The sequence below is a fragment of the Thunnus albacares genome, chromosome 19, assembly GCF_914725855.1.
Source record: "Thunnus albacares chromosome 19, fThuAlb1.1, whole genome shotgun sequence".
Classification (NCBI taxonomy): Eukaryota; Metazoa; Chordata; class Actinopteri; order Scombriformes; family Scombridae; genus Thunnus; species Thunnus albacares.
This window is the reverse complement of record NC_058124.1, coordinates 21,931,860-21,949,588: the sequence shown is the minus strand read 5'-3', so window position 1 is coordinate 21,949,588 and position 17,729 is coordinate 21,931,860. Positions and strand designations below refer to the sequence as shown.

Genomic DNA, 17,729 nt, shown 5'->3' with positions numbered 1-17,729 from the left:
TTCCCTTATAATGTGAGTTTAAATGTGATTTTGGCAGAGAAGAGAGGTAGATAAAAATAATCACAACTTAGGAAAAGATGCTTACATGCAAAGCCAATTGTGGCAAATACATTTGTGGTGGGCAACAGTAACTAAGTATAACTACCCAAGTAATGTTCTTAAGTACAATTTGAGGTATTTCTATTTTATGCTACTTTATACTTCCACTCCACTACATTTATTTGATAGCTTTACTTTTCAGATTTGACACAATGGATAATAAAACAAGCTTTTAAAATACAACACATTGGTAAAGATAAAACCAGTGGTTTCCAACCTTTTCGGCTTTTGACATCTTACAAAAAGCAGTGTGTAGTCGGGGTCACATTTCAGATGTCTATGAGTTGTTAACAGCTCCACCAAATAGTGATTTTTCCCTCTAAACTTCTCACATGGTTTCATTTCAATAAATGTTCAAATAATCCAATATTTCAACAAAAATCAAAGAATAGAGAAAAATTCCCAAAAATGGACACAGATTTGTGTATCAGAACTTTGTTTTTTCTTCTTTCCTCTCCCATTAATCATCTCACGACCCCTCAAATTTATCTGGTGACCCTTTGGAGGGGCCCGACCCCTAGGTTGGGAACCACTGGACTAAACTAGCTAACTGTATATGAAGTAATACAAACTAGCTCCACCTCCAGCAGCTACAACAGTAACATGCTGCTCTAACACTGAAGTATTAATAATCTAATGATGTCATATTAGTAAAATATCAGTCAGAGGGATGAAATGAGTAATTTTACTTTAATATCTTCACTACATTTTGCTATTAATACTTATGTACTTTTACTTGAGTTTACTTAAGGATTTTTCATGCAGGACTTTTCTTTGTAATAGAGTACTTTAACATTACTGTATTAATAGTTTTACTTAATTAAAGGGTCTGAATACTTCTTCCGCCACTGTGGGCAACTAATTACACTTATTTACTTACTATTATAAATATTAACAGCCTCCTACTAGGTTTAAAAGTACCTGGTCATGCGCCTACTTCACTTCCTGTCCAATCCTCACCTTGAGGGCTTTATTAGCTCATCATCGTCCAGTCTGAAAAATGAACAGGCTGGTGAATGTCGACTACAGCATGCAGCACAAGTTTTACAGCATATGACGAACTTGGTTTAACACACAGTAGCTGTCATTTACTTTAAATTAAATGTCAGACGGGGCTGTGGGGTTCAGTAGTCAAAAGATATCTGTCACTACATTACGATGGAGAGAGAGAGCAAAACAAGAAAGCTGTCAAAGCAGAAAATGCAAAGGCAGTGCTAGCAACACAAGCTAACAGCCAATATCCGCAAACAGACGCGGACCCGGGGAGCAAAGCGAGACAGCGAAACATAAACATGTTTTTTTTGGACAAATGTCTGTTTCTTCCGTACTCGACCGAAGAAACAGCCAAACTGGCCCCTCCATACCTTGAAGGTCTGGCTGAGTTGTAATACGGGATTCTCTTCGAGTTCTTCCGCACCGGATTTAACGGGATGCTATCAGCCATCTTGGCTGGGCTGTACACAACATGACGTCACACTAAAAAAACGTTTAGGAATCGTGCTGCGTTCACTGGCTGAGCAGAGAGGATGTAACTGTGAAACTAAAGAAGTACCATGATGTGACGTCTGTGGTTTAAAAAAAAGCATATAATCCTTCTCTTTAATAACTGTGAGTGTATTTTCAATTATTTCGGCTTCACTGTTGAGTAGCATAATGTAGCTCTTAGCCGGCTTATTTTTTTATAATGAAAGAATTAAAACCGGTCTGGGTGAAAGCAACAATGGGGCAGTTTGCGCTTTCCAGAAGACTGTGAAAGCACCATATGTGATCCGTTGCTGAAATTCATTTTGGTCACTATAATCAATTTAGTTTCTAATAAAATGACGCTGTGAAACATTGTAGCTTTATGAGACGTGTATGTTGCATAGCCCATAGCTTAAGCATATTAAAGTTAAATAAGAAACAATTAACTGTTGAAATATTGCTTTTCACTGGCTAATCCCGTTTTCAGTCGATTGAAAACGAAAGAGCTGTTAAATGAAGCTCTGAAAAAAACTACTAAGTGTATCTTGTCAACTTGGAGTAAAAATTTTCTGCCTTAATCTATCCCATTTGTTATCAGTTAAGTTTAAAGCTATCCACCTTAACTCACTTTGTTTATTTTTTATTTAAGTAGCCTACCAAGTAATATTCCAGATAAGTGGTTCAATGAGTTTTTAATCGGTCTTTGTCTCCCAGCAGAATTTATAACAGCCATTTCCAAGAACAATTCTCAAAGACTTTCATTTTCTGATGTGCTTCTGATGAATAAAGAGTTGCACTTGGAAAAAAAATACCTCTCTTTGTTCCTCCTCTCACAGTCGAGATGGCTTGCAGGGATTATTATTAATATTATTATTATCTAGAATGTAGTGTTTTGGAGTATGCTGCAGTTTAAGAAAGGTACAGTTCAGTGCAGGTCAGCCATCAAAACATTAAGATAAATAAGAATGCAGGAACATGTTTGCAAATGCATTTTGTCTGAGTTGAATCAGGACATACTTTACCCTCTTCTGTTATACAGATTTTTGAAGATAATTTTTTTCTATAAGAGTTTAACACAGAGATTGCACAATGCATGAGATCCAGGAGGGAAGTAAAAGTAGGTAGTAGTTGTGCATGTCAAGCTAAGTGAAATTAAATGAATGCAAGAGCTCGGGTCATGTTGAACTTTTTACTCCAGTGTAATATCTTTGATGTAATGTGTTAAATGACATAAAGACAAATAAACTCTTTTCAGTGTTTAAACAGTGAGAGGTCGTGAATTGAACATACAAACTGTTTGTTCTAGTTTTTATTCTGTTCAACTGTTGTTCAAGAATGACAAATTTTCACCATAACATTGACAACAGATCATTGCAGTTTGTAATTGTGGGTATTTGTGAGCATATTTTTGTGCTTTGCACCAGCTAGCAGCATTGGGCCGCTGTCCAGAGGAGAGAGCAGACTCTTTGCATTATTGATTTGAACATATGTTCCCTTCTTCAGAGCAACCATACGTCTAAGCACCGTAGGAATTCTCAGGTACAAGTTAAACAACTTATTTATGTATAGAAAAGAAAAACATTCACAATGACTGTAAAGTAAAATAGCAAAATGTGAATACCCTACTATTCTCTGTCAATTGATAAAAAGTTCTTTTTTAAGTCTATATATAATATATAAGAACAAACAAGATGTTTTACAAATATTTTAAAGTCCATAATAGTTTGCATAAGTATTTCATCATCATTTAGCTTTATTCAATTGATTCCAATTTCTTTACTGTCATCAATCAGCATAGAAAAATGCCTATTATTTCCCAGGTCCATGCCAGTCTTGGTTAGACTCGTTATTGGACTTCCTGCGGTGCTCACTCTGTCCATGCCTGCAGTCATAGGGTGAAGCTGAGAGATGCCTCTATTCTGAATCACTGAGATCTCGTTGTTCTTCATGGCCAGGCTGTTGGTGATAGCTGTCGCGTACCGGTTCCAAAATCCAGGGTCTACATTCATTGCTCGAGCTGCCAGGTCCTTCTGAAACATCTCTCCAAACTTCACGGCCTCTCCACCCAGCAGGGCCATGGGGTTCTCCACCGACAGGCGCCGGCCTCTCCTAGCCGGTGCGTTGTTCCACATGTGAGTTCCCATATGAACCTGCAGATGAAATCAGAACATGTTATATTTGGTGGATGCTTTTTCTCCAAAATACAAGCATGTTAAGCATGAATGACCCTAGTAATCAGGCTCCTTCCAGTAAAACAGCTGGCACTTTATTCTCCCCATTGCAATACATGATAGTCACACATTTTATTGATATATTGATCGACCTATTGAAATATGCAAAATTTTCCAAACGCACCTTATTGCTGTTTCAGAAATATTCCTCAACTTGGAAAGGCATTTCATAGGCAACTGTGTTTATATGATCTGACAATGCCAGAATTCAACTAATATGGGTTTTTGAATGTCAATAGCTATACTGATAATGAGTTGAATTATTTTGATAATTGATTAATTGTTTGAGTCATTTTTTAGATTTTTTTTCTTAGATTTTTTTTTTAATTTGTATCTGGTAATGTACTACGTTTTAGCAGGATGTTTAGTGACTTGTTTTACAAACTGGCTTTTCCCTGATAAGGTACAGAGCGCACTTATGCAGGAGAAAACCTGTGAATGCTTTGTTTCTCTACAATTGCAGAGAGGTTATGCTGTTGCCATGTACTCTATTGCCTTGTGCTGAAAGTACAGTCCTTATCCACTATACAACACAACACATAGTTTGACACATTACATTTGTAGTTCTAAAATGTGTTGATTCATTTGTTTATTTGACCCTCCATCATCATATGACTAGTCAGTATCTAATATTTCATGAAAAGCAGATCTACCACCCGTATTTCTGCTTGACTCCAGAAAGCACAACAGAAAGACATCCTTTATCTACCTTCAGATTGCCTTTAGTTGTGAAAGCTCTGCCGCAGATGGAGCAGACAAACGGTTTTTCGCCGGTGTGTGTGCGCTCGTGGATCTGAAGGGCGCTGGCTGACGAGAAGTTCTTTCCGCAGACGTTGCAGTTGTGCTGCTTCGGTGTTCGGCGAGGAGGCGCAGGGCCGAGCAGGGAGGTCATTCCCGGGCTGGCGACTGATGGGTAAGCTGCAGGGATGTGGATGCTAAAAGGTGGGTGCTGCCCTTCGGTCGGGTTGTTTGGTTGACTGTGACCGTTCACCTCAGTTTTTATCATGCCCGATGATGTGCTGGTAACCATGCTGGGAATGCTTTGACCTGTGGTAATAAAATGTAACATTATTCAAACTTTCAACATATTACTGAGACATCCAAAAAGAGAAAAATATTTGAACACCAAACTTTTACAGGTTGTGACAGTTTCACTAAATAGATACATAAAATTTCAAATGTACCTCTTTCTCTGCTCAGTTGGAATGACGTACTATGAGGAGTCTCTTCTTTCACACATAGTTTGCCGGGCTGTATTCCTCTCAGCTCTTGGGCTGCAGCAGCTGCTGATGCAGAGGTAGGAGACTCAGGTTGTTCTCTCTTCACTGAGGCTGCCAAAGACTCTTGGGATTCTGGCCTGTTGTTCACTGCAGGTGATTTGATCGTCATGCTTTCTGAGTTGCTTTGAATAGGAGACGCTGATACACGAGGTGAACAAGAGGATTCAGACACATTTGGGCTGTTTGCACTAAAATTCTCCACCCTTTTCTCCGATAAAGAGCTTTTAATATTGAGTTGGCTGCTGTCATTTAAACCATTTGTCAGAGATTTTATACCTAAGGAGTGGTTTAGGTTTACTGTAGAGTTTATCATCCTCATTTGGTTCTCCAGAGCTGCTATACTTGAAACAATGGCAGAGGACTTAGGAGGTGAACTGCAAACAAAGCTCAGTGGTTTAAACAGACTCACACCTTCCTCCATATTTTCTACCTCCTCCTCCTCTTCATTATCATCCTCCATGGAAATATCATCGTTGAGGTCATTGCCATTGCTGCTGAGACTGTCAAAGTTCTTCTCATTGATAGAGATGTCACCGTCCATCTCCTGCAGCCCGTCCACCAGGGTTGAGTCTGGAATCTGCCCGACCATGTGCATACGGATATGCTGCTGAAGAACAACAGCGTTGGTGAACTTCTTCTGGCAAATGGGACATGAGTGTTGCACTTGAACTGGAGGATTTTCTCTGTGAACGCCAATGTGAGTCTTCAGGTTGCCTTTGGTGGTGAAAGCCCTGCCGCAAACCTTACATTTAAAGGGCCTCTCGCCGGTGTGAATGCGGTAGTGCATCTTAAGCGCACTCTGACAGCTAAGGACGCGGTGACAGAGGACGCACTCGTTGGGGTCTGTTATCTTTTTGTCAATATTCTCCACCAGCTGCTGAAGCTTTGAGGTTTCAGATGTTTGCATAGAGTCCATGAGGCCACCTGATGAGAATTTAGTTTCTTCTGAGTTTAATGAGAGAGGCGGAGAGTTGGAGACAGGTGACGCTGAAGTGACGGGTTCGGGTGTGGTGGCCACAGATGGGATCGTGGTGCTGGTTGCCTCTGTAACTGGGTTGGTTCTCAGTCTGAGGGTGCAGTTTTGGGGCAGGTGTACCCCCTCTGTTTTCAGTATATTAGATGCTTCTGTCTCACGGTTAGATTGTGGAGACTCTGAAACAGGAGAGAAATGAGCCTCACCGCCTCTGTGGTTAGGTGACAAAGATGCACATTCACCAGGAGCTGACTGGTAGGGAGATTTAACGGATGGTGTTACACTTACAGGGTCATTTGAGCCTCCGATACTGGTAACAGTGGAGGAAAGCTGAAGACCCATAGAGCCTGGCAGAGTTGCTACAACAGGTTTGCTATCCAGCCATGAGGAGACAGGTTTTTCTGGGGGGATGGACATTCCATAGGGAATCCCAGAACTTGTTGGCACATTGTCTAGATATTCTGGCACAGGGTAAGGGTTCATCTGAACATGAGGATACTTCTCTTTATGCCTCTGGAAGTGTACCTTTAAGTTCCCTTTCGTGGAAAAGCGGTTGCCACAGATGTTGCATTTGAAGGGCCGCTCTCCTGTATGTGAGCGCAGGTGGATCTGCAGAGCGCTGTCGCTGCCAAACACTTTGGCACAGAACCTGCATTTATGTTTGAAGAAGGGCTCCTCCGGGCTGGGCTTCGTTTCGAACAAGGACACGCTAGGCAGTTTTCCTTTCCTGTGCTTCATCAGGGCTGCAAGGGGGTCAAGTGCATTAGCTGTGGCGGCAATGCTAGCCAAGGGATTGGGAAAAATGACACTGCTTGGGGGGCTCTGAGGTAGAAATGGCAGGCTGGAGGATGAGCTGAGGAGACTGCTCTGCCCCAGGGAGAGTGGGCTGGAGGAGCTCAGTGTCTGAGTACAGCTAATGCTGGACGTGTGTGAGCCTGTATAAGGAGGCAGTAATGTGGAGATGCTGCTGCTGCTGCTGCTGGAGCTAGAGAGAGATGGGGCTGAATTTTCTGAGGAGGCTGAGGTACATATAACGTCTCTAAAGGTGGAATGCCCACATACAGTTTGTGAGGGGAGACTTTGTGATTTTTCAAGCACAGAAGACAAAGAAACAGCAGCCTGTCCATTGATGGTTGAGGGCATCGTTCCTGACAATGGCAGGATGGGAGGAGGGATGATGCCTTGGGATGGGAAAGGGTTAGGTGCTAGAGACAAGGTTCTAGACATTGGGTTTAACGCTGCCTGGGTTGGTTGTCTGTTCATGATGGCTACCTGGCTGCAGATCTGCTCAATAAGCTGAAGCTGGTGGACCTGTTGTTGCTGCAGAGCAAGCAGGTGCTCCAGGATCACTGGGATGGCTGCTGAAGCTGCCTTCCCTCCAGTGCCACTGCTGTTGATCCCCTGGGAAAACTGGGCAACAGCCACCCTGGTGCTGTGAAGGATCTCCAGCGTCACATTTGTACTCGGCCTGCTGTAGCTGCCAGCAGCTGACATCTGGGTGGACGTGGACTCAGCTGAATCTGGAGGCTGAGGGCTGGAGGTTGTGGTGTATTTGTCCTGCGGGCGATGCTCAAGCTCCATGGCTTCTTCCCGCTCTCTCCCTTCCTCTAAATTATCCAGGCTGTCATTGTCATTCACCAGCGTCTCTCCCAGCTCAAAGCCAGCGTCCGTTGATTCTACTGCAGACGAGTCACTGGATGCCATGCTAGGGACCGGAGAGGGTCCGATAGGAGATTCCTCGGGAACATGCATCCCCTCATTGTCCTTCACTATCAGCACCAAGGGATCCTCAGTACAGACTTTCTGATGTTCACTCAGTTCAGTCCAAGTGAAGAACTCAGCACAGCATTTGTCACAAATGTGTGTTTCCTCACTGCTGTGGTGACCCTCAACTCCACTAGTCTCCTCTCTCTCCATGCCTTCCACGAGGCCTGAAACCAGGAAAAAAAAAAAAAGAAAAATTAAGAACGTAAAATTGATAATTAATTGCAGAGACAAATTTCCTTCCACACTACAATTAATCACCACAGACCCACCAGTGAGTCCATCTTTCCAAACATTGTTCAAAGACACAGAAGTTTAAATTCCACAAGAGATCCCAAAGATAACAAACATGTCAAGCTGAATTACAAGGAGGTTTCTATAAAATGATGCAAAACACATCTTGAAACAGATCATTTGATGTTATGCTGCTGCAATGAAAAAAACATCTGGGTTTCTATTTTTACCCAACACAAACAGATATATAGAGAATTCAAGAGAGTACATACATACTGTATATGCAGTATCGTTATACTTGCTTGTTTTTTATTTCAACTTTGACGCCACTTAAAGAGTTTTAATTGCGAAAAATAGCCACTTTATTTTTCTGAATTTATATGTGGAAAAGCAAATGTTTTCCTAACCTCTTAACGTTTATAGCTGTACAGTGTTAGTGCAGCTGTGTAAGAGTTCATTTTTATAACATGATACCACTTTAAAACTTAAAACTCAACAGGCTCCATAAAAACATTTCTTTAAAGTGCTAACTGTTTTTAACTCACACTCCTTGTTTTCAGATGTTAATAATCTTTTAGAAAAATCAATAAAGTTCAATGAAGTTATCTGACCTCTCAATTGTGCATTCGGACAGATAATGAAATTCCATACTGTGTATTGATTTTGTGTACATTTATATAATTTAGTAATGTGTCTCAGCTAAAAAAAAAAAAAGCGTGCTTACCACATTTTGGTCAAAAATTACACCATTTTTGTCTTTATTTTACCTTGATTACAAACCTAAAAGTTTAATCAAATGATGTGATGCCAGTTGAAAATAACTCATTTGATTCACACTTTCCTGTGACTGAGGTGTGTTGTTTAATTAAGTTCGGATTATCTTAATTGTCTTTTTCCATTTCCAGAAGAACACAACTTTCTGCATCAAATGTTCGTAAGACGAACAACAGCAGGCAACAGATAATATAATATTCTTAACATTAGACCTCATTTTACTATTTGGCTCCTTTAATTGACAGAGTGGGGTTATTTCTATCCTTCACTACCCCTGACTGGCTAAATTTTATTTGTAAAGTTAACAAGTTTTACTAGAACAAGAACAAGTTCTACTTTTAAAGAATGATAAACAAGGGAAAGCTACTAAATATGACAAATATCCACATGAGTTCTCCCAAACTACTTTTTTATTATGTAATGCGTAATTCTTTTCAGTATTTTTATGTCAATCCGCTGTTACTTTAATCAGACTACTACATTTGGTTATATCTGAATCTAACTCGTAACACATATATCACTTACCACACATTTCAAAAACATTCATAAAACTCTTTTTCTTCCAGTCTGACAGTTGATCTTTTGACATCTTGGCTTCCTTTTCTCCTCTTGTGGTACAGTATCTGATATGTGACATTTTTCATGAAAAGATTTTTTACTTTACAATCGTTGTTGCATCTGTTCAGGCTCTGCCCCATTAGGAAACAGACAGCGGTACCAGATGGAAAGATTTTGGGGGAAATCAATAGTAAATCATTGTTACATACACTCGGGCTTCCCTACACCAATTTACGAATAACAATTTCATAACGAGTAAAGGAGTGGAATGGATCATATGAGGTTGTTGATGTTCGACTATGCAATTAGATTTTTGGAATTAAATCGTTTTTTATTGCACCATGATAATAAATACACATTTTAAGAAAAAAAAAATCCACTGAAATAATTCTTCCTGCCACCTACTTCTATATAACAAAATAATGTATGACACTGCAGTGTGTGTGTAACTATGTGTGTGTCCGATATGCATGCTGAATTCTGCACCTTTGTGTTAAGGTTCTTAAACACGGTAAATTCGGCCAAAAAAGCAACTTAAACATACGTATATGTTTGTGTTGCAGTAAACATGAATATATGTCTGTGTCTGCATGTGTGTTTGTGTTTGCAGCTGTAGTCAATACACTCCAATTATCACCAGGGTTCACCACCTGGAACAATGAGTCCCAGTGTGCTCCAGCTAAACACAGAATAAGACATTACGTACATTAACAATTATACAAAATCCTCATTGAAACACACTATACAATGTCTGCGTTAACTGACATCATAAAACCTGATTTACACTCTTCTCAGCTCAGAAAGGGAGAGTGGAAGGAGAGTGGACTAGGCAAAATCTATTTGAAAGTACGACCTGTCAGAAGTAAATAATCAGAGTCACTGGCTCACCAAGTGGGTGGTCTGAAGATCACCAAGGCGATTCAGCAAACACAGGAGCGAAAACGCTTTCCGTGTTTTAGCTCGAGATTTTGTCTGCGCTTTGTAAGATTTACTTCCAGAGAAAACAAAGAAAAGATCAGTTTTGATTTAAAGCGTTGACTATATGTCCAAATATAATAACAATGACAGAAATTTATTTTAAAATTTCACTCTTGTAATTCACTCTATCCATAATGTTGGGAGCAGAAAACAGATTTATGTCTGTTTCTTGCTGTGTGGTTTGGCAATAAGAGGAGAAAAGCAAAATCATCAAGCTGCAGCTGCAAAGCAAACAGACTCTAAGGCCAGCGTTAATGCCTCTTTGCCTCTCTGTGTGACCTCTGGGCTTCAGAGGTCAATGGTTCAGATGTACTAATTGTATTATTATCCAGACACGGAGCACTTGCCCCTCGCAGGGTGAGGCTGACAAAGGTTAAGTCAGCAGGCTCAATCAAAGCCCATCTCAGAGTGGCGGAGCCCCCCGCCTGGCTGCAGGACTGTGGGAGGGCATGAGTGAGGAGGGCCTCTAACACTCGACACCTTTTCACAGCCACAAATAATCAGAAAGTGACATAACACTGTAAATAAAAACACAGAACGAGAGCTGTGATGGTGAAGATTTGAATTAATGTGTTTAAATGTCTCGATCTTTTACAGGCCTTTTTGCTTTTGAGAATAAACTGACAATGTCGCCATAAATATGAAGAAAGTCGACAATAATATAAATTAACGCACAGATGTGAAATGAATCATATTACAATAGATTAATTGAGACTAATTTAGATTAATATACTGCCAGTTACAGTCTGCTAGGATGCAAAACCGTTAATATCCTCAATTAAAGAGATCGCAGGCCAAATTCAATTTTAAAATTCAGTCAGTTTTTGGATGGAAACATTTGAAAACAACTCAGTGTTTTAAAGGTCAATTCATGGTTAAAATGTTATTGCTGATATGATATCCACAGCTATTAGTGCTGATTAAAAGGTTCAAATAACATCCAGGCTTCTCTGGAGGTACATGAGCAGAAAATAAAATGGTTTGATTAAATATTAAAATATTAGAAATTATGTAAGGCTCCTGGTGTATCATAACACAGGCTGCCAATATGATTGAATAAGGAAGATCTGGTTACAAATTATATGAACAATGCTGATAATTATTGATAATTATGTTATTCTCTCCTGACAAAACATTAAAATTAAGAAATAATGGATGTTGGGAATCATTTAACCTTATCTCTTTTGTTTTTTATATTATTTATGAAATTATTTGTACTGACAGACATGTTAATAAGGCATTACATTAAAATACAAGAGTCTCCATGCATGTAAATACATTGTTATGATCATAAAAATCATTTCAAACAGATTCTACTTTCCTTAATGCCACATTTTCACTTCAGATGATTTTCTCCTGGTTTATAGTGTGAATGTTTCTCATTAAAATTGAAGTTTAAATAGTTGTCAGGAAGGCCTCGAACCCAAAACACAGAAAACCTCGAACATAATCTTCAGAATTAAAACATTAAATTACATTAAATATACGTCATTCAATGTTAGTTGCTATTTCCGTGGATTCATGGTGTATTTTGTTGTTTTTGGCGGTACAGTGGTTCACAACAGGCCCTGTTTCTACATATCTCCCCTAAAAATGTTCGACGTCCATTAAATTAAAACATGGTGATAGTTTTATTTGGTGTTATTCCACAGATGTGCCATCGTCTTCACATTTTTTGTTTATGCTGTTTGTACCTCTCCATGAGTTAATAAATCTGGATCTGATTTTTGAAAACACATTCAAAACTGATTAAAATATGTGACAGTAAATTCTCTTTTCCTGGTCTGATCATAAACTTTTTCAGACTTTTCAGACTGACAGAGTTTCATTCGGTACACTTTAAAACTACATAATGTTAAAAATGTAAAAATAAATAATTAAAAGTCAAGCAGAAACAGAAAAGTTTAGCAACCTGAATCACTTTATGATCCATTTGTTTTGCGATATGGAGTTTTCCCGTCTTTTTTCACATATTCTAAAGACAATTTTACCATATTCCTGCACCTAAACGTGTTCTGTCCAAAAAAAAAATCCTTTGAATGAAGCCTTTCTGAAAATAAAACTTGTTTTTTTGCTTTATGCTGGTGATCCATTCAGATGTTCAGCTGTGTCAAACAGCAGTTGAAGTAAAAAATATTCCCGGACACATACCATTTTTACGGAGCGGTCCGGTCTGTAGCGCTTCTTCGTCTGACTTGAGGTGCTGCGGCTTGGCTTGCTTGCGGCGGGACATGTTGATCTTTCTCTGCGAGTGGCTGCTGCCTTTCCCCGAATCATCTACAACCAGCGAATGGGACCCTTCGGAGGGAGCGGGGTCGGTGAAATAAGCGAACAGTGGCTGGTGTTGATGCCCGTGTGCAGATTGCGCATGTCAGTGTAATTATGATGGAGGAAGGATAATGCTTTTACGACTCTTGCTGCCCTTCGGTGGGTGATTGGCTGGGGTCCAGCCAACTCACGCTAGATATGGAAATGAGGGATGGGGTTTAATAATAATTAGTTCACTTCCTGTCCGGTGAGCAGCTGCTTTTACGCACAGCTCCGAGCAGCTCCAACATGGTTTAGTCCGAGCTGAACTCCTGAAGTGTCTCATGCGTTTTGGACCAGTCTTGGGTTTAACTTTATGGCCAAATGCAGCATCTTGGTATAGTCCTTAAATGTTTAAGATGTACTTTTCTTTCCCTTGTCTTCACCTGAGCTCTTTTGGGTGTGTTTGTGTCAGAAGAGACGCTCTAGTGTGAGCTGGCTTCTTGGGCTGTGGATGGGTGGATGTCCCGATTGAATCTCTCGCCTCACACACACACACACACACACACACTTAAAACAGCAGAGCCACCCAGTAGAAGCAGTTATCCTTCCATATGAGGATAGGCTGTATGTTGCGTCTTCAAAAAAAAATGCGTAAAGTCCAGAAGCGACGAGGCAGAGGAGGTGATTCTTGCGCAAAAAAAAAAAAAAAAAAGATGAAAAGCCTCGCAAAGCAGATGTCGGCGGATTAAATACGTGCGTAAAGGCAAACTTTGTGCGTTAAAAGCTCGCTCAGGTCGCAGAAAGGTCCGATCTCAAACTGGTGACTGTCGGAAGTGCGCGACTCCCTGGTTAGTCCGAGGCACCGGCGCTCTCCTTGTTGCCTCCGCCTCCGGTCCATCATTAAATGCCCTTCAGCCGCCTGCGATAGGCTACTGCCAGGATACCACAGGAGGTGTTGGAGCCCTTGCTTCATTTGTTACGACCTCCCACAATTTGGCGCCATAAGAGACCGAAAAATATTTCTATGTTATAAAAGAAATCTTAGTGTTGAGTGTTGATAGTGATGATCAGGGATCTGTGGCGGGTAAACTCACCTGTACTCAGTTTATAATCTTAAGTTTTATGAGGATATGAAAGAAGAAGAAAAAATTAGGCCTACCAGACCTTCATTTTTGTAGTTTTATATAAGTTTTGGTTGTTGGATGACTTACAACCACATCAATGTTTTAAACATAGGTCTAAAACTTTCACTGGCGTTAATATGTAGCACTAAAGCTATCATCCAAAAATCAAAATGGTAAATGAAACCAAATACAAGAGTATGATAGAAGTGTATGATAGAATCTGTTTTGGTGTAATTGTTTGATCCTCCCTTTCCACATACTGTAGCTATTTCAAAGCTTAGCGAAGAATGAAACATACTTCTCCCGAGCTGTAATCCCTTTTCATCAGGCATTGTCCTAAAACTTGTAATTATGTGGTATTAAAAGATGCAGCAGGGGGGAGGACAGAATCAGCTGTTGATAATTGCAAGTACTACACAACAGCCTGGTATTGATCGGCATGTCTCCTATTCCCCTGCTATGGAGAGATAAGGAGACCCCACTCCTGCTGGAATATAATTTCTTCTGACCTATCAGGTTTCTACAGACTTATGATGAATAGCCAGAGTGGCCAAGAGCGCTTATCTGGAAATTCAACCCTCCTTGATTCGATATTGATTCTTTGTAACCAGCGTCGGCACACAAAATCAAACTAGCAACTACTTGACCATGATCTCTTCCAGATTCTAACTTGGCCCGCAACGACGCAGACTCCATGCTCACAGCCTAAAGCACCACTTGAATTAAAATGATTGTGTACATCTGTTAGTTAGAGGAACAAATACATTCATTTGCATTATTTCAATGATGAGCTATGGAAATTTAGCTGAGCACGGCTGATAGAAGGTGCAGGATTTTGTACATGCAGGGGTTGATTTAAGTCATTTGAGTCACTTTTAAGTTTATCAAATGCTGCAGGAAGTCTGTGAAAACATGAAAAATCTACACTTTTAACACAATACGTACCTGAAAACATAGTCATGCAACAAATATTACCACCGTGAAGGTTAAACTGTGGACAGTAGGGCAGAAACGTGTTGATTCAACTCAAGATTGCAGTATAAGCAGGGCCATAGCTAGGATTTTAGAAATACACATGAATCCTGGATGAGGTTCTTATAGATAAGACCGGTTGATCACTTTCTAAAATCTCTCTCTCTAAAAAAGCGACTAAATGTCTTATTTTTATATGAATGTTGTAAAAAATGTAACCATATGTGAGGAAAGCAGGCGTATACTGTATGCCGACGTATACTGTTCATTTAAACCCCCCAAATTACATGATTATATGAGGCTGTATACACAATGGGATCTGACATAATGGAGCAGGAGGCCTACATTTCAAGATATAAGATGATGTAATAAGTAGCAGACTGTTTCCACACCTGATTTCCACAAAAAAATTGAAATTAACATTTGCCCTCATCCCCCGAAATTACTGAGGACATGACATCACTGGCTGCATTTGTAGCTACAGCCTCGAATATAAAGCGTTTCTTTTAATTTGTGCAGGGGATGGACAGAACAGCAATAGTGCATTACACTCCAACTGTTTCTCTTATTTTGTCCACCCTCTAGACATAATAATAGTGACTACATACAACATAACGTAGTCCAATACAACAGCACCACAAAATCACCTAAAAGTTCAATCAAAACTTGTCTGACAGACTCTGAAACCATCAAGTTATATTTAGATATTACAGGTGTTCATGGTTTTCTGTCCACTCCCCTGGACTGCTTTAACACAAATGAAGTATTCGTAATTGCTCAAAATAAATGGAAATTATAAATCTACTCCTTTGTTTTAAAAGAATATGTCACTTTCTTGAGCCACCTCATGCAAAAACATGTAAAAATAACACCAGACACACTGTACACATTTTCTTACAAACTCGGTGATCGCAAAATATTTATTAAGTTACTTCTAAGTTTCTTCTCTGTATGTACACAAGCTTGTAGTGGGTCATTTTTGAGCGAGAGGTTGTCAGCGAGGATGATGTACTGTCCATATAAAACTGAAAATTGAGTCTACAGAATTGAGAAAATTCCCTGCGACCACTTTCTGTCCATGTGAAGATTACAGTATAGGCTTTGATTTACCGGCAGCTGAACGGAGGAGCAGCTACAGCAGCGTGCTGTCAGCCGGTGCCAACTGAGGAATGTGAAAGCTCCTGTACGCAACATGAGGCCTCAGATGGAGATATGACAAGCTAATGGCCCCTGACCCGCCCGCTCAGACAGAGATCAGCCATGAGAAAAATGTAATGTTCTGCAGAGATATGTCAGACTAAAAGACATGACAGGACTTCTGATGAAGACTTAAAGACTCTTATGTAATCATACTGAGGTATTTACCGAGTAAGAGGGAAAACTTATTTCAATTGGAGCTCTATTTTGTAAGTATCTGCATGGATTAATAAGAAAGTTTGGGAAGTTTTTCACCCAGTTCCCCATAAAACATATTTTTTTCACCTATGTTTTGGTATTATTTGCTAAGATTTCACAAGACTTCTTACACAATCAAGAAAAATCGCATTTAAAAACTCAACAGTAATGTGTATTTGGATAAACAATGAACCTGTTACCTCCAAAAAATGCACAAACCTCACTGGCAACATTTGTCATTTGTCACTTTTTCCTCTTACATGTCTCTTACCCACAGGTGGATCGGTCATTTCAAACTCACGCTGTGAAACCGAACATTGTTCAAACCCACGGAGCCTTATTTTAAATTCTAGAGGAGATCACAGCGTTTCTAAGGATAACAAACATTTCAGGTGTAGTTGAGGTTGAAATGTGTATGAAATGATGCACAAGACATGTAGAATATTTCCATTCAATGAAATGATTCAGCCATAAAAACGTGGAGTCTCGGGCCGACACAGAAAATCCGACATAATCAGACAAAACGCAATTAGATGATTTTTTAAATGCCGAAAAAACTTAAAGGGAAATAAAAGGGAAACAGCTGTATTAAAGTAAGACACTCAATGAAAAGTGTCCACAGTGAGGTTACTTATCACAACTAACTGACCAACAAGAAGTCCCGAGACCTAAAAGACAAAAATAGTTCTTTGTCATCGCCTTAAAGCAACACATATGAGTGTTTTCTCGTCTGGCACCCTTATTGACATGAACACATCGTTTGTCACGGCCCTCCTAAACTTCATTTCTACTGCTGCTTCTTAGAGAGGACAGCCATTATTTGCACAGTCGCAATCGGGTCATTTGTAAGTACTGTTTTTGAAAAGACACATTTCTGTTGAGTTTTATCAAATGTCATTTTTCAGTGCTTTGAGCAGGACAAAAAATCCATTTACCTCCATTGTACTGAGGTGGTTGCACAACTTCCAGAGGTGGATATCTCAAAATCTCAGTACATAAAACTACTTGAGTGGCTCGACACCACTCAGGGCAGGTGGTAAAAGAGATTTGTGTTAACTGACTATTTAAATTACATCGGGCGACATAACATGATGACTCTGTTTTGTTGTTTTCCTGTGTGTGAAAATTGCATCTTAGACACTGCCGTAATTTAAATCCATTATTTGATGAGTATTCTCAATTTTGGACTTGACTTGGACCCTTCAGTTCTTACACTTACTTCCTGGGGCTCCATAGTTCCTGGAAATGTTAGGTTGAACAAGGTCTTTAGTTAAATCCAAAGTGAGTTAGAAGTCCTAAACGACCAGGGTTATCAATATCAATCAGTGAGAAGTGCAAGGTTGAAAGCCACAGGCTGCAGCCTCAGTTTGTAAATTATTAGTCCGTGGAGCCTGCTAGCTCGTTTGATTTACTTTTCAATGAAACTGACTGGATCATAACAATTTTTTAGCTGAAAACGTCTCTCCTCTGAGGGGCTTCAGGGTGGTAGTCTGTTTAGCCCTCAACCTCCACCACAGTGCTATAGAATAGATCTAAAAGAATTACACTCACTCAGACTCTGTTTCCTCATATAATCACACAAAGGGATTTTTCTTGAAAATGATCATAAATCACAGGCCGGATCAATACACCA

At 39.8% G+C, this 17,729-nt stretch overlaps 2 protein-coding genes across 4 annotated transcripts in view; both read right to left on the bottom strand.

The window, feature by feature from the left end:
- atp9b (ATPase phospholipid transporting 9B) overlaps window positions 1–1,567 on the bottom strand; it is a 48,441-nt gene extending 46,874 nt beyond the window's left edge. The window contains exons 1-2 of one of the 3 annotated variants that reach the window (XM_044335523.1): window positions 1,464–1,567; window positions 1,060–1,092 (exon numbers count right to left, since the gene is read on the bottom strand). In XM_044335523.1, the coding sequence (XP_044191458.1) occupies window positions 1,060–1,092; window positions 1,464–1,543 (113 nt within the window). In that variant the 5' untranslated portion in view covers window positions 1,544–1,567. Of the gene's footprint in view, window positions 1–1,020; window positions 1,093–1,463 lie in introns of all 3 variants that reach the window. The other 2 variants (XM_044335525.1, XM_044335524.1) reach the window with 2 other exon arrangements.
- A 1,716-nt stretch (window positions 1,568–3,283) lies between these two features.
- sall3b (spalt-like transcription factor 3b) lies at window positions 3,284–13,502 on the bottom strand. Its single transcript, XM_044334816.1, has 4 exons — window positions 12,507–13,502; window positions 4,979–7,978; window positions 4,504–4,841; window positions 3,284–3,713 (listed from the first exon to the last, which is right to left on the bottom strand). The coding sequence occupies exons 1-4, from the start codon at window positions 12,586–12,588 to the stop codon at window positions 3,321–3,323; spliced, it is 3,813 nt and encodes a 1,270-aa protein (XP_044190751.1). The 5' UTR covers window positions 12,589–13,502; the 3' UTR covers window positions 3,284–3,320.
- Between the last annotated feature and the right edge of the window lie 4,227 nt (window positions 13,503–17,729).